Source organism: Artibeus jamaicensis, unplaced genomic scaffold (genome assembly GCF_021234435.1).
Source record: "Artibeus jamaicensis isolate MK-2021 breed Jamaican fruit bat unplaced genomic scaffold, CSHL_Jam_final contig_519, whole genome shotgun sequence".
Lineage (NCBI taxonomy): Eukaryota > Metazoa > Chordata > Mammalia > Chiroptera > Phyllostomidae > Artibeus > Artibeus jamaicensis.
The window spans coordinates 12,255,855-12,272,938 of record NW_026521871.1 but is presented as its reverse complement, the minus strand read 5'-3'; the positions used below and the strand labels follow the sequence as shown (position 1 = coordinate 12,272,938).

At 47.3% G+C, this 17,084-nt stretch overlaps 1 protein-coding gene across 10 annotated transcripts in view; it reads left to right on the top strand.

Annotated features, from left to right (window-relative positions):
* The first annotated feature begins 7,384 nt into the window (after positions 1–7,384).
* CACNA1D (calcium voltage-gated channel subunit alpha1 D) overlaps positions 7,385–17,084 on the top strand; it is a 313,594-nt gene continuing 303,894 nt past the window's right edge. For 8 of the 10 annotated variants that reach the window (XM_053669278.1, XM_053669277.1, XM_053669276.1 and 5 more), the window contains exons 1-3: positions 7,385–7,943; positions 9,869–10,178; positions 14,213–14,318. In XM_053669278.1, the coding sequence (XP_053525253.1) occupies positions 7,877–7,943; positions 9,869–10,178; positions 14,213–14,318 (483 nt within the window). In that variant the 5' untranslated portion in view covers positions 7,385–7,876. The remainder of the gene's footprint in view (positions 7,944–9,868; positions 10,179–14,212; positions 14,319–17,084) is intronic. The other 2 variants (XM_053669280.1, XM_037134650.2) reach the window with 1 other exon arrangement.

Sequence of the window (17,084 nt, the reverse complement as noted above, 5' to 3'; positions counted from 1 at the left end):
CGCTTTTATTGCCAGGGGTTAGCTAATGCTTTTCACCGGGGGTGGCTGTGCAGTAGTGCTGACCAAACCCAGTGCTGGGGGTGCTGCGTGTGTGTCCACTGCTACATTCAGCACGAGCCCTGGAGCTGTACTTCTGTGTGCGTACGAGATTTAAATACCTACTCACCATTATCTCTGTCCTACTTTATCTGTTTTGGGGGTTATCGGTATTGACTGCTGAATCTTAAATATTAAAGCTTGTACTGGAAATTAAAATTTAAGCAAAATACAAGGCCTTTAAAAAAACCCAAATGTGTTCTATTGCTTTGGGACTATACTGAATGACTGAATGCTGTTAATGAAAAGGAGAGCCACTTCTGAAGTCCAGGCATAAGGGTAAGAATGAAGTCCAAAGGAAGGGCAGACTATCTAAACGGTGAGTTCTCTCCCTCCCTCCGTCCCTCCCTCCTTCCTTGCTACCTTTCTGTTTCTGCAACTGTATATTTAAATCTCATAAACTATATGATTCAACTTGATGGTATGTATCAGAGGTTCTGCAACATTATTTTTAATCTTTGCAATGAATCAGTAAGATAGGTGATATTATCCTTGTTTTACCCCAGGAGGATAAGTGAGTTTCCCAAAGCAACATAGCTAGTAGTTGAGAAGACCAGGGTTTGAGCCCAGATTTGCCTGGCTCCAAAGTCTAGGCTCTCCAATACACCAGCTCAGGATGGTGACAGCTCTTAGCGATCATGTTTTATACCATTTCGTATCACAGATGGAAAACTTAAGACCTGTCCCCTTCCCTGCTTCCCTCCGTCAGCATGGAAAATGGGGTGTTGACTGTATGTACCGGACTCTGCCAGGATTTCCCAGCTGGGGAAATGGAGAGGATTTGCTGCATCAGAGAGTGAGGGGTAAGATTTAAGAATTGGGTTAAGGGGGATGGAAATGAACCAGCTGAAGGAACAGAAATTACGTAGTCTGATGTGAAATGTAACTTCTACTCTCAAGTGAAGTTAGTTGATGGAGGATAAAGACCAGCTGGAGCTCTACTTTCCATGTGGCCAAAGCAAAAAGCAAGGCCTTTGAATTTTGCTGGGGGGCGGGGATAAGTCAGTTGTGATCAAGAAGACCTGGTGTTGGGGGTGGGCTGGGGTAAGAGGAGGTGGCCAATCAGCAGCACAGAAGAGGCCACCGCACTAGGCTAGGAGCTGTATCTGGCAGGTCTTTCTGCTTTCCTGGCCCAAGCTTAGAACAGCATTGCCCCCATCAATCACTACAGCTAAGAAGTAGTATCTTCTTCATTGACCCACAGAACATCATACACCTACAAACCTCTCCGCCCTCTGATCCATCCTGCCCACAGGGGTTGGAGCTACTTTCATAAAGCACACCTCTGACAGCACTGCTCTGCTCAAAACTGGCCCCAGAACAGCTGTTTTCAAAGTGTGGTCTATGGACCTCCAGAGGCACGGTTGCCAGTTGTAGCAAATAAAAATACAGAATGCTCAATTGTGTTCCAATTTCAAATAAGCAACAAATAAATGTCCCATGTGACACTTGAGTATCCTGTATTTTATCTCGTAATTCCACCTGGGGACCTTAAGACACTTTTGAGGGGTCTTTGAGGTCAAAGCTATTTTCATAGCGTTAAGACTTGTTTGCCTTTTTCACTGTGTTGACATTTGCACTGATGGTGCAAGATCAATAACAGAACCTCTAGTGTCATCTCAGCACAAATCAAGGCGGTGACACCAAAGTGTACCCGTTGCCATTGTGTTATGTGACGTCTCTGTCCCACACTCACAGCAAAAAAAAGGGGGGGCAGTTTTACTTAAAAATCTCTTTGATGAAGCAGTACTAATTATTATTTTTATTAAAGTGCAACACTTGTGAGATGTCTTCTTAATATACTAGGGGACACACTGGGATCTATGCATAAAACATTTTGCTGCAGACAGTGGTTGCCTCCTTGAGTGACGACGGTTTGAGGTGAAAAGCTGAAGGGAGTGCTTTTTGATGGGACACCACTTTTACTGACAAACTTTGGTATTCAGACCTAAGTATCTGGCAGATACTTTCCTGAAAATGAATGCGCTGAGCCAGTCACCTCAAAGAAAAAAACTTGACAGTATTTGTGCCAATTATAAAATTTGAGCTTTCAAGTGAAAATTGAAATTTTGAAAAACTTCTACCTACCACTGAGAGCTTGACAGCTTCCCAATACTTAGAGACTTTCTAATGAGACTGGTGGAGATAACGGTACGTATGTTTTTTTTAAAAAAATAATATAATGAAATGTTTCAACATTTGGAAAATCTGTGTAACTCAGTGAAACAATCTTTTACAAATGACCAATGCATGATGTTACAAAATTATGCATAGGTAACAAGATCTGCTCAAAATGCAATATAAACTGTTCGATTTTAATGTAACAGCATGGAGAGTTTCACTGGTATGGTTTCAAATTCCCCATTTTGACTAACCTTTAAAAGTTTAATGGTGTCATAGCAAAGAAGAATAACCACAATTATCTAAAAAGGCTATGAAAACAGTCCTCCCTTTTCCAAATGTGTGAGGCTGGACAGCCTTCACGTATTTCAACCCAAATGTTCCATCGCCACGGACTGTACACTGAAGAAGATAAAAGAATCTAGCTGCCTTCCTCTCAGCCAGACAGCAAAGCAATTTGTGGAAATGTAAAAGAATGCCATGTTTCTCATTATTTAGCTTTGGAAAATCTAGTTACTTTAAAAAATATGTTAACACGAAATGGACTTATTACTATTTTAAAGTGAATTATAGATGATTTTTCAAGTGTTCCCAGTTTGAACTTTGAATATGGCAAATGTCAGTTGATAAAACTTACATGGCAAGCAAAAGCATTTTGGGGCTAAGACGTTAAAGGGGTCCTGAGACCCAAGAGCTTGAGGACTGCTGGCCTCCAGGACAACACCTGGATGGCAAGGCAGGTGTCCGGGACCTTCCGCCACCCCACTCCGTCCTGCCTTTGTAGTCTCACTGAGTGCCACCGTGTCTGAAGTGCCCCCACGTCCCAGCCTGACCTCCTAGTTACCGATGTCTGCATGTTCTGCACTTTCCTGCCTGACTTTGTACATGCATTTCCTCTACCTGGAACACGGGCCCCACCCCCATCCCCCTGTCTGATGGGTATGGGTCAGCACTGTCCTCTGAGCACAGGGCCTGAGGGAGGACTCATTCAGACCAAATCTCACAGTTTGTGGTATCTTCTGCATGGCCTCAGGATCTGTTTGTTTGTTTTAACTAGAATTCCTGGAGTGCAAAAGACCCAATTTTCCCTGTTTATATTTTTTAACATCAAAAAGGCAAATGTCTTGCCGCAAACTTTGTGGGATTTTTGTAAATACTAACCAACATTTTCTAGTAAGGTCTGTGGGCTTCTATGATGCTGTGCAGACTGATCAGAGTATTTAGTGCCTACAGCAAGCAGAACACTTGGTAGTGGAGGGAGGGGGTAAGGAGGTGATCTTTGCTGAAGACCCTGCACTATGGTTGGGGAGACAGGTTTTATAGTCAAAGAGCAATCAAACAAGAAACCAGAAGGTAAGTAATTCAAGAAATAACTAGGTGCTACAGGCCTTCGAGGAAGGGGAGGTGTGGTATGGGTGCAGTGCATGTTGTTAGCTTGCAGTGACTGGAGAAATCAGAGATGGCTGCTGGGAGGAGGCAGGGACTTGTCAGAGACTTGTTCGGTAGGGAAGGTTTAGTTAGAGGTCAGCAAGGCAGGATTTCAGGTCAGTGAACAAACCTGAGCCAGGGCAGAGAGTCAGAAATGAGCACAGCATGTTCACAGCCTAATGAGGAGCCTGCTGACCACAGTGAAGGTGAATGGTGCAAAGTGATAATGCTGGAAACTAGTCAGGAGAGTTTAGATTGGACATGGAAGGAAGAAGGAACCAGCCCCCCACCCTCGCACTCCACTGCCTTCTTGGTTTCCTTTTTTTGGTTCGGGAAGTGACATGGTGTTTTTCAGCACAGGCTGGGTTTTTGTGGGAGGAAGAACAAAGATGCAGCATCTAGTTAATGATCCAGGGGTGTGAGGTAGTCAGGCTCTGAACTAGGGGAGTCAGCAAGGATTTAAAAAAAATGAGTACAGGGCACCACGTCTAGAATGCCAGCCTGGAGCCTTTAAACAGGTGTGTTCAATACCTTAAGGCATGAGGATCGGGACTCCACAATAATGTGTTTGTGACCGATTGGGGCCTTATCACGTGTGGCTGATTTAGAGCTATCTTTTTTTTAGCCTTTCCCCATGTCTTATTGTGTCAGCCACTAAATGACTGTGTGTGGTTCGGGGTAAGTTAATTAACTACTTACTGTCTTGGTTTTGTTATCTGCAAAATGAAGGTATTAATATTACCTGTCTCATAGCTTCTACTACATATAAAGTATAGTAGCTCTACTAGTGCCTGGCACATAGGGCATCTTTAAAAATATCAGCTATTACTTATTTACTCAGTAATTCACAATATATCAAAATATAAATATTTAAATTACTTAATGGTCCAAAGCATTCACAGCTGGGCTGAATCAAGGCCTTCAGAAAAAGCTTACTGGAGACATTGCAAAGGTGAGACTCAGAAGCTGGGATGGAAAAATGTTAAATATTCCAGTTCTATAAACTTATTAAGATCTAAATGTAAAACCCGGAGACCTAAGTCACAATTTCATCATGTCACTCATGTCACTCATCTTAAACCCGGGCTCCTGGTCCTGAGGGGTGTGGCTCCGTGGGTCGGGCATCCCTCAGCAAAGTGAAAGGTCCTTCCTGGTTGATGCCTGGGCTGTGGATTTGGTCCGGGTTCCCACCTGTTCCGGTTGGGGCACTTAAAAGAGGCAACCAATTGATGTTTCTCTCTTACATCATTGATGCTTCTCACCCTCTCTTTATTCCTCCCTTCCCCTCTCTCTAAAAATGAATAAATAAAAATTAAAAACCCCACAAAAACAAAAGCATGGGCTCCTAGGGCAGAGAAGATAATTCTGGTCTTAGCAAGCCAGCAAAGCTTCTCCCACTGGCTCTTTGTGTCCACCCCGGCCCTCGTCCCCCTGTCCCCCTGCCCAGGTGGTCTGTATTTCACACCCCATCTACAGGCCCTATAAAATGAGCCACTTAATTTTTTTAGAGCAATTTTGGGTTTACAGAAAAACTGTACAGAAAGTACAAAGTTCTCATATATTCCCTCCCACAACAGTTTCTCCTATTATTAACACCTTACATTAGTATGGTACATTGTTACATTTGATGAACCAATGTGGATACATTATTATTGATTAATGTGCATAGTTTTCATGAGGGTTCACTGTTTGTGCCGTATCCTTCTGTGGGTTTTGACAAGTGCACAATGTCCCACACCCACTATGACAGTATGATACAGAAGAGCTTCACGGCCCTAAAGCTGCCCTGTCCTCCGTCTAGTCCTCCCTCCCTCTTCCTGTCTCCATCAGTTTTTAAGAATCAGTAAAAATGTCATCTCTTCTGTGAAATGTCTCAGATTCCCCCAATTATAATGAATCTTTCTGATGCTTGCATAGTATTCAGACCTGCTACGCACCCTATGTTCTGCATAGTATTAGGGGCATACAACACAGGTCGTATGTCCTTACAGGAGAGGCCATGCTATAGATGTGTCCTGACGACACCTAGCCTTAACAGGCCCTCAACAGGTCTAGAATGCCGGCTGAACAGAACTGAACTGTAAGCAAGTATTAGGGAGGCATTTTGCAGAATAGATCTCAAGAGGCAAAGCTTCAAACCTAGACTTCTGAAAATGACAGGTGTATTTGTGAATTCTATACATGCTACTCAGGGGTCAGGTGGATGGGAAGTCCTTTGAAAGGAAAGTGGCTCAGAACAGACTTGGGCGAGGTGGCCCAGGTCAGCTTCACATTATTACTGCTAGGTCACAGGGCTCTTCCCCACCTTTCCTCCTCACCAGAACGAAGGCAGGGAGCAAGGGCAGGCAGGAGCACGGGGCGGGGGGCACGGACAAGAAGCCTGGTTGTTTCCATCCTTCTAGTCCAGATACCTCTCCCAGGAAGGCCTCTGGAGTCTTTTGTTTGGCCTCCACTCTCTCTCCCCAGATGGCTCCCCAACCATTGAGGATGCCCAGGGTGCCTTCTTTGGTCAGGGAGCACCTTTCCTTAATTTCTTATTTCAGCTTAGCCTTTTGCTTTAAAGACACTGTTCTCAAACGTTCTAGAACGTAGCAGGAACATGCAGATCTGAACAAAAGCAAATAAATCGAATCTTGTGAAGTAACGGAGCAGACGCCCTTCTCCAACAACCAGCAGTACATTAAATGAGAAATACCAGTCATCCCCTGGATGCAGTATTTCCCCTCTAGACAGGCGCTGATGCTCGCACACCCCCATCCTCACCGTGAGACGGTGGAGGTACCAGAAACTACTCCCCTCAGCTCCCACGCGGGAGTCGGCGGTTTTAGCAGCACCGCCTATTCCTTTAAGCAACACAAACAAGCTTTTATTTTCAGGTACCTGCCTCCAAACGCACATGGGGAGGTGGGGGTTGTAGAGAAAGGGAAGGAGACGGGAGGACGGGGGTAGAAATATGCTACCCCCCCCCCCCAAGCGTCTAGAGCCCACGGCGGTGCCAGACCCAGCGCAGGGCAGGGGTGGGAGGGGGTACGCGCCGCAGACCCAGTGAGACCTAAAGGTGCTGTTACCTGGGGCAGTGAGTGTTTTCCAGAGGGCCTGGCTCTCCCATCCCCCTCCCCGCAACCAGAAAGAGCCCGAGGAAAGTGGGGTGCTAGCCCGGCTCGGGAGCCCTAAGGGAGCCAGGGGGCCCTTCCGCACCGGGGTGTCCACGACCCGCTGGCACCTGTGCTTCCAGGGGGCGGGGCCTCCTCCAGGTGCGCGCGGGGCGGACGCCCGCGGAGAACCGCGTCTGGCCGCGGAAGCCCGGGCGGTCTACACGCCCAGCCTCCAGAAATGCAGGGGGCGGAGCGGTTAACCCGCACACCGCGTCCGCGAGATCCGCAGGCCCCGCCCGCGTCCCTGCGCGTGGGGGGCGGGAAGGGGCGAGCGCTCGGCGGCGAGGACGGGGTTAACCGGGCGGCCCTCGGCTGGAGCGCGCTTAACCCCTCGGCGCCCGCGGGTCGTCCTCGCCAGGCCGGAGCGGCGGCTCTCCGAGTCCCCGGCGGCGGCCACCCGACCGCTCGGGCTGCGCGGGGAGACCCCGGGCCCGCGGCCGACTGCGGGAGCGCGGCGCAGCCCGCGGGAGGCTCGGGGCGGGCGGGGGGCGGGGGCAGGACGGCGCCGGCGGGCGCGCAGCGTCGCCAGGGCGAACCGGCGTGCGGCGCGGCGCGGCGGGCGGGCGCGGAGCGGGCGACCGGCGCCTCCGTCCCCGGATGTGAGCTCGGGCTGCCCGCGGTCCCGAGCCAGCGGCGGCGCGGTCGGCGGCAGTGGGCACCGGGCACGGGGCACCGCGGCGGGCGGCGGGCATGCGGGGCGCTCGGAGCGGCCCCGTCGGCCGGGCCGGCATCTCCGCGGCGTCCCTCCGCTAGAGGAGGGACCGAGCCAATTCTCCCTTGCAGCAAAAAATTACCTGTATATATTATTAAGATAATATATACATCTGACCTTATTTTTTTAAAAAAGTTTATTTTGCTCCATTTTTGAAAAAGAGGGAGAGTGGGTGGCGAGCGGTTTTTATAAATTATTCTTATTTTCTGTTATCAGTCCCCGTCCCTCCCCACCCCCTGCCGAAGCGAGAATAAGGGCTGGGACTGTGGCTCCTGTCTACCCGTGACCCCCTTCCCCGCTCCGCCCCCGCCCCGACCCCAGCACAGTGCCCTGCACACAGTAGGCGCTCAATAAATGTTTGTGGATGATGATGATGATGATGATGAAAAAAATGCAGCATCAACGGCAGCAGCAAGCGGACCACGCGAACGGTGAGCAGCCAGAGCCTGGGCACCCGCTGCCCAATCTAATCCTTTTCACGGTCCTCCTCTTCCCACCCCGCTTCGTTCTCGCCCCTCCCGCCCCCGATGCTCGGGGTGGGCTGAGGGGGTTGGAGAGGATGTTTCTAGCTCGGTGTCATCTACAGAAAGGGGATATGCGTGACAGCCACTCCTTTCTCTCCTTCAGGCCTTGAATGTCAGAGTTAATTCTGCATTTGTGGGGTGGGGGCGGCCGCGGAGTCGGGGGAGTGCTGTGCAGCCGGAGGGGCTGCGAGCCAAGGTGATTCGGGTTCAGTGTCCTCGGGCTCAACTTTCCTCCAACGCGAGCGAGCGAGCGGTGGAAGGGGGTGGCTGTTAGTCTTCAGCCCGAGCCCCCTTTCCAGCCTCTTCTCGCCTTCCCCTGCTTACCCGCCCCGGGTTACTAGGAAGAAGGTCTCTGGTGGCATCCTGAAAATTCTAGGATTGCTGGGTTTCACCATTCCCGCCCGTGGGTGAAGCACACCTCTTCCCTCGAGAGGGAGGCTGGGTCTCAGAATCGCTGGCTAGGGGTCGGGTGGAGCTCGTATTCCCGCTCCCGGCGCCGCTGTGCACACGTCGTCGGTAACCTAGCAATGTCCGGGGAGTCGCTGCCGCTGTTGGTCTCTCCTCAGCAGCCGCGGCCCGGGCACCACGTGCAGCTACCACGCCGCCGGCCGGGCTGGGGTGGGGGAGGCTGGATCAGCTCCTGGACAGCCCTCCTTTATCCTCCTTGGAGGTCCCCCCGGCACCCCCCCCCCCGCCCCAACTCCCGTGGGCTTGCAGCCTTACTAGGTGAGCACTCCCCGAGGGAAAGCTTGGCCTTACTCCTTTCCAGGCCGGTACTGTCTGCTGTCCGCCCCCGTGGTCTCCTTCCCAGGCTAGTGAGCAGGCAGACCTGTGCTTGCTTCGACTTTCCCTTGCTCTTTCTTCACCTAAGAATTGGTTTTGCAAACACCCCTTCCCGCTATGTCTGCCACTCCTCTCACTTTGACTTCTGTCTCAGTAAGAAGGCTCTGACCCAAGGCAGGCAGGTGCTGGGGAGACTACCTTAGGTGGTGGCCTGGCCCAAAGCCAGAGGGGGCTTTGCACATCTTGACGTTTTGCCCTTGTGAACTGGGATGGCTGCCTACACTGAGATGATTCCAGTTTAGGCCTTCAGGCCCCGGGAATAATCCAGCTTGCCTATCCTAGGTGCAGGGGTGCAGGCTGCCTGCCTGGTTGGTTTCTCTGGATGCTGGCTTGGCTGATGTGGCTGCAATTTAAAATGCAAAAAAGCTTTAGAGATGTTTTCTGTTTTCAGAAGCTTGTGGAGGAAATGAGTCCTAACCATCATGAATTTTCATTTGCAGGAAGTGTCAGTGCATAATCTAGATATTTGTTATGGGGCTTTTGGTATTGCCCTAGTGCCGGTGGAGGTTTTTTTTTTCCATGCTGAAAAATGCATTTGTGACTGTGGAAAGATGTTGGAGTGACACTCTGAAAATGAGTGACTACTGAATTATTGGCACTTTTTTGTGATGGTGGTCGTTATTTTGGAGAAAAGCTGCTATACCTATCTATTAATTTATTGGAGATATGTGGGTTTTAAAAAAGAAAAAGGGTGGAATAAATGTGGGAATGACTTTAGTTTGTCTGAAGAAATGCACTGAAAGACTCCTTGTGGATTCACGGATCTAGAGAGGTACTAACCCTACTGAGCATCATGCAGCAAGGTCCTGTGTGAGTGACACTCAGGGCAGAGTGCAGGGACTTTTTAGCTGCTCTGGCTGACCAAAGCCCTGCTTCTGAAAACTAGGATATGAGGTTCAAAATGGAATCATGGGAATGATTCCCTGATGGGAGACAATCTTTGCTTTTTTCTGACACTAAATTCTTATTATTTTTTTCTTTCTCCCCAGAGGCAAACTATGCAAGAGGCACCAGGCTTTCTCTTTCTGGGGAAGGACCAACTTCTCAGCCGAATAGCTCCAAGCAAACTGTCCTATCCTGGCAAGCTGCAATCGACGCTGCTAGACAGGCCAAGGCTGCCCAAACTATGAGCACCTCCGCACCCCCACCTGTAGGATCTCTCTCCCAAAGAAAACGTCAGCAATATTCCAAGAGCAAAAAACAGGGTAACTCGTCCAACAGCCGACCTGCCCGCGCCCTTTTCTGTTTATCACTCAATAACCCCATCCGAAGAGCCTGCATTAGTATAGTGGAATGGAAGTATCCTTTTTCAGGGGAAGTCTTTCTCATTTTCTTTCACCATCTGTTCTTTAATAGGATTTGTGTTCTGAAATGGCACTTACAAGTGGTAGCAGTCTCTGGAACGTGAGCAGCAGAAGCTGTGTGTGAGGGGTTTCATTGTATACACCTTCCCATCTCCTCAGGGGGCAGAGGAGGGGCTCTGTGGGCATATTTAACCTACTGTGTATGTGTGTGTGTGTGTCTGTGTCTGTGTAGTGGTGGTCATGTGGGGAGAGAGTGATATCCTAAAACCTCAAAGTGGAAGATAATTAAAATATGAAACTCACTTTTGGTCATTTGGCATTAGATGGGCAGTTTACATCCACCATTGTTTTTGGGCAGTGGTATGCTATTGCAACTAAGGTATGCTGATTTAAAAAAAGACCGAATGAGGCTCTATTACAAAAAAAAATACATTTTAAAAGAGATTTTATTGGTTTATTTTTAGAGGGAGAGGAAGGAAGAGAGGGAGAGAAACATCGATGTTCACATCGGTCAGCAGCCTCTTGCATGTCCCCAGCTGGGGACCTGGCCTGCAACCCTGACCCGGAATCAAACCCATGACCTTTTGGTTCACAGGCCTGCACTCAACCCACTGAGCTGCTCCAGCCAGGGCAAAAGCAAAGCAAAACAACAAAAAAACCAGAACAAAACATAACAATGGCAACAACAAAAAACCCCAAACACAACCATTTTTAACCTTTAGTGGAATCTTCTCATTTTGATGTTTGGCATTTGCTTCCGAAACTCCAGATAGTGCTTCAGTTGCTTCCAGCCCTGGACTTGGTGATTCTGACTGTTCAGGTGACTGCAGACATGAACACTTGCTTTGCAGGGAGGGAGCAGTTTGCTCATCAATGCTGTGACTTTCTGGAATTTCCTTTCGATAAGTTCCAAAAAGGCTTTTGAACCTTAAGTGTGAGGGAACATGTGAAGGAAGGGTTCGTGTCCACCCCTTTTGCTGAGCCTGTGCAGTTAGAGAGCAACCCTCTCAGTGGGGGAATTTGCAGTTGCTGCTTCTATAAAAAAAATTCTGTGTCCTTGGACTGGAGTTGCATTTCTGAGTGTCTCCTTTTTATTTTTAAAGACTGAACTTCCAATGCCCAGGGTGGTTGTTATGTCTCAGATCTTGGAAAATTAGGGTGCTTTGCCTGTTCATCCTTCTCCCCAAATCTGGAGGCTGGGCTCCAGTTACTGCCACCCTTCAGAACAGGTTAACTGAGGTCTTCTTTCTATGCAAATGGCTTTCTAATTAGTTGATTCATTGGCCAGGGTAAATCTCGCATTTCCTTTTCCCAGATGTATATTTAGGGCTGTCAAGGGGCCTTAGAACAGCTCCTAACTATAGGAAGGAGTGTGAATCCGGGATTCCCGCACCATGTCTAGGTGGAGGGGCCACACCGAGAAAGGAGGATGTTGGCAACCGGCTAGACGGTGGAGCAGACACCCGCTTACAATTTGAGTACCTAGCCAGGCAGCTGTTCATATGCCCTCTGTCTTAGCCGTCTGCTTTCCGTGCTGACAGACACAGGTTAAAATGAGGTAACTGTCCTGAAAGGTTTTTGAGAGAGCAGCCAAATACAAAGATAGGATTTGAGGGGTTTTCATGTTCCTTTCCTTTTAGAACAGATGTCTCTTCTCTGGAGGGAGTTATGGTGTCTCTCACATAGCTGGGTGCTGTGGATGTGTCTTCTCTTTAAATTCTTTTCTAGTCTGAAAATGAACACTGTGTTGGCCCAGGAGAGAGGGAGGTGAAGAGTGCATGCCTCAGTGGCGTTGCTGGGGTCAGAGGCAGCGGTTGCACTTGGCCAGAGAGATCTCCTCTTTAGGCTGGCTTGATGGGACTGAGTAAGCAGAGACCTCTTGGTGGAGTCATTCGTTTCATGTGGAGTGAGGTGGGAGGCCCGGCGCTGTTTCTCTTTGTGCACAGTAATTTGTAGATAGTGATTTATGTGCATGGAGAGACTTCCCGGATCACACTGCCGACTCCCTCTTCTGCACTGCCAGGCACGTGTGTACAGGAATTAGGGGATGTGGCTGCCAAGGCAGGGAGGAGCCTGCCTCCAAGTGCGGCGGTTGGTAGAATAGATCCTTAAACAATACGTGAGCTGTTTGTTTTTTCAAATAAGAGTTTCCTTCTAGTTCAGGGAGCAGGGTATAGAAATCCTCCCAAAGTCACTGGTGCCAGGCTCAGTGAGGTTGGAAAGAGCGGGAGGCTAGTTCGTTTTTGCACACAGGAGAGGCAGAGAGTATCCTGCATCTTGGGGGAATGAGGGGTGTTTGCCTTATTAGAAGGAATTTTTAGGATCCAGACTATTACTCCGTTCTGCTTGGCTTATGAAAATCTTGTGGCAGTGAGATAATAGCCAATAACACCCAGAGACTGAAACTGGACCACTGTGAAGAGCAAAATACTTATGTTTGGTCTTCCTGAACAGTGTTAGTGTTTCTCAGATTTGCTGGGCTGTCGTTTCGGTGCTAGGAAATCGAAAAGAAAGAGTGGTGGTACAGGGGAAGGGAGAGACAATGTATCTCTGTGTAGAGTAACACTGGGGCAATTGGCTTTTTAAATTCTAGTAGGAACTACTAAACAGAAAAATGAAAAAGGGGATTCTGAGATCTAAAGGTGGACTGTCTTAAAGTTGGGTCCCTAGATAAGAGATTTCATAATGCTAGGTAAGAGAACAAACATGAATGAAAGCAAATTGGCTTTAAAAATAAGCCCATCAGCATCAGTAAGGGAATAGTACCATCCACGTCCTTAACTTCCATGAGTGTGGAAACTCTTCAAGGGGCTGTGGTTTAACGAAACTCAAGGTATACCCGGAGAAGCAAGGGGTTTTTATTTCCTTCAGCATTTTTGGATTTCTCAGAAGGATATCAGAATGATTAGAGAAGGATCTATTCATATCCTAAAAGCTTTAGGACTCTGAGGTGCTTAGTTAAACCAGTGGGCTTGCCCTTTGTAGATTACTGTATGGGAGAAGCACCATTGGAAAATCGAGCCCCGGAGTTGTGGATTAGGTTAGGTCGGTGCTCACAAAACCTTACGTTTGGAAGGTCTGGAAGCCCAAAGGAGAAAAACAGTCATTTTGGCAGATGTCAAACTTTGTGTTGCCAGTTTTGACAATGTCTCTTAATAACACCAGAATGTTTAAACAAGTATCTGCGGAGAGCTGATCCCAGTGATTTTTCTAGACAGACCCCCCCCCCCGAGATTTAGAATTGTTAAACTGTACTTAGAAAGTGTGTGATGCTGATTTCTTATGGCTTTTAATGTGTTACAAAGTGAATGCAGTAATGGCACATAATAAACTGAGTCCCATTCCAGCTCTAGTCTGAAGCAGTGGTAATCATTGATTAGTCAAGAAAGCAGAGGAGGGAGCTGAAGTCTGGGTTGCTTATTACAGCAGCTGAGAAATCAGAACAGGCCATGAGATAGTCACAGGGAGAACGGAGAAGGTCCTGGTGACTTGCCCTACCCCAGTCCAGACAAGAGATTCAGACCCATTCAGCCAACAGCAGCCCCTGGAAAAGTGGCTCTAACACCAGGGGGCAAGGACTGGTGGAAGACATCTGTCTTGTGATGACTTCTCTTTGAGTCAGGAAAAAAACAAACAGCCAGGAATTTTAGCTTTCGAAGGCCGCTGTTGGTTTTAAAGCTAAAAGGAGCAGAAACCTGGTTCACACAGTGCCCTGACTGGATGCCCTTTTAGGTTTTCATATAAAATGAGCAGCAGAAGAATGAGTGTAACACGAAACTTATAACAGAAGAGAAGGACAGGCAGAGGTCATTCGATAGGACACCTACTGTGAGGTGACCCCTGAGGTGACTTCTGCTGAAAACCTAGCCGTCTCAACAGTCAGCTGAAAACAGACTTGTATATACAACTTTCATTTTAAAAGTGATTCAGAAGTGTGATTGGGAGCATGAGAGGGATGGTTTGTGTTTGTATGACATATACGTGTGTGTGTATATATATATATATATATACCTTAACAAAACTTTCCAGACCATTTGACATATTTATATTATTGGCTATTTTTGCCAATTGTGTGGCCTTAGCTATCTACATCCCATTCCCTGAAGATGATTCTAATTCAACAAATCATAACTTGGTAAGTGTCCTTAGAGTTGCTGCTTGTCCTGATGTGCGTCTGTCCTTTGCCTGTGCACTGAAACTGGCAGCCGGCTTTCCGGTGGTTACAGTTTGCAGCTCTGCACGTGATGTTTCTTAGAGCTTTGCAACAATGTTTCTTCTTTTTTAAAAATTTTTTTACCTGTATTCTCAAATTTATACTGAAAGTGTTTAAAGTTATGAATCTTGTATAGATATAGAATACTTTATGGAAGAAGTTTGTAGCAGATTTTAAAATAACTTTTCTCTCCATGTAAGCTTTTTTTGTCTATCATTCTTTTCCTGACAGCTTTAGCACTTTTTTTTTTTAAATCCAGTGTTATTTGGAAGTGGTGGGTACTTTGGTCAATTTTTCTGGTAAGTAGAGAATTACAGATTTCGTCTATGAACTGTTACTTTTCAGAGAAGCAGAGTAAGTCTGTGGAGCACAGTGTGGAGAAGCACACGGGTAGTATTGAAGTTCTTAACTCCTAGTCCTACGAAGTGCCCAAAGATAAAACAATTCCATGGTTAAATAGATTGGGGTACTTCCACATACTTTGCTGCCTTCTTCAAGATTTTATAGTGCACAGCAGTTCAAATAAAAGCTCCAGGAAGGTCTGCAGTTAAAAAACCATTTCATTTTGTTTAACTCAGCTAGTCCTTACAAGTAATTGGTCATGCATTCTTTAAACATTTTTTTGACAGAACACATCACAGAATCAGCGTTTCATGGAACTTCACTTGGGAAGGTTGATCTAGTTTTTTTTTTTCCTTTTAAGGCACTGATGAGCCCCTGGGTGGGACTCGGAGCTCGTCCCACCGGACTGTCCACCTGCAGTCCTTGGGGGGCATTTCCGGTACCCCTTCTGCATTGCCGTTCACCCACCTGGCAATGGAGGGGGTTGGATGTGAAGATCACTAGGGTGGTTTTTTTCCTGTGATGTTCTGTAGTCTTTCCTCGATGATTCAGGAGCCATTTCAGGGTTTTTCTGGAGCTGCTGCATCCTTGCAGGATCAATCCTCACTAATTGGAGGCCAAGCAGAAAGGCTGATGGAGGAGGGGCCAGTGCTGGATAACAGGAAACTCTCTCCATTTTTGGCTTTTCCCTCCTTCAACTAGTTCCATTCGTTTTGGTTTCTCGTGGCAAAGCTGTGTTTTATAGTAGGGCTGGGAGTTCTTCACCAAGCGTTGGAAAGGCAGGATTAACGTGGGGAGTGCTCTTCTGGGTTCTGAGGATGCACTGAAATTAGGCTCTTGTGATGTTAGCCCCCGTGGTTTGTGTACAGGATTTCATGTTACACTTAAGATACACGGCATGTTTCAGATGTAGCATGATGTCTATTCATCTTTGGGGTTTTCTAGTCTGATTTCTAGGTAGTTAAAAATACATGGATATTGCTCCTGGAAATTCAGTTGCGAATGAGAGTTGGATATACATATAAACACTGTTAGTACATATTCATACTATGCTAAAGATGATTCGTGTAATTTTGGATATTTTAAACAGTTTCTGCTTTCATTGTAGATAGTGACATTAGATGATCATTTTAAAGGAAAAGCAGAAGTAGTGGAAAGCCCCCATTGGTGGGGACAGGTCATCACTGTCTGGGCCACAGATGGTGTCAGCCTTGTTACCAAATTTAACTACAGGGACGATGACCCAGTTTGTTGTTGCTATTGTTGTTTGTAGCTCAAGAGAACATGACTAAACAAACTTAGAGAAATAAACACCTTTCAGAAAGGCAGATTAATTCCAGTCAGTGCAGTAATTAATGCAGCTGCATGTATAGCTGGTTCAAGCCCCGAACTTTCCCAGGGAAGCCTGGTGCACGGCTCTCTTGTGCTGTGGGACCAGTGAGATTTCTTGTCTGGCGAGGGAGGGAATAAAATACAGGAGGTGGAGAGCTCTCTCCCTGGCCGCCCCTCCCCAGTTTAGCATTCTTGACAATTCCTAAACGCTGGTCTTTGGAGGGAGGAGGCAATGTGTTCCTTTGGCAGGCCTTTCTAAAAACCAACATGTATTCCTTTGACCTCTTAGGATTCTGAAACTCAGAGCATTCGAGTTTGTCTTGTGTGCACTTGGATGGTCACGTGGTCAGATGAGTTTATTCTCTGCCTGACTCTTTAAATACTTCCGTTCCCACTGTGGGAAGGGAAGGGCTTTGTGGATTTCCCCCCTGACTTTAAGCAAGGTCCCATGCCAAGGCAGTCCTCCCACCAGGGAACGGGTTTTTTTTTTAATACATTTGACCCAATTTGTACCAAAGTGATTGCTCTATTTTTGGGATTGGTTTAGAGGCAGCTGAACGAAGCTTATTTTTCATCTGTAGTAAATACCTTTCAGTTAATGTGAATGGCAAAACAAAGGGCAGAGACTGGTGTGGGTTGCAAAACCTTACGCGTCAGGGAGCCCTTGGTTTTCTTTGCCTCATAGCTCTGTGGGAAATGTGTATGTCGAGCACTTAGAGTAAAATCCAGAGCCAGCTTTATGGAAGGTGTTTAACGATTATTTTTGTTGGATGAGAAACATCCCATTGGTGCAGTGCGTGTTTGGTCTGGGTTGTGTGTAACTCAGCCAGCTCTGGGGATTTAGAAACTACCTTGGGGGCAGCAAGTTTTCCCAGGGTTAGATTTTTAAAAAATATATAAACAATCTCAAGTTTCTATGCAGCTTAACATTTGTGGACTTGCAGGGAACTAGTGAGGCCGACGCCATGGAAACGGTGCAACTCAGTTCCCACAGTAACGTCCCTGTCAGTTCCG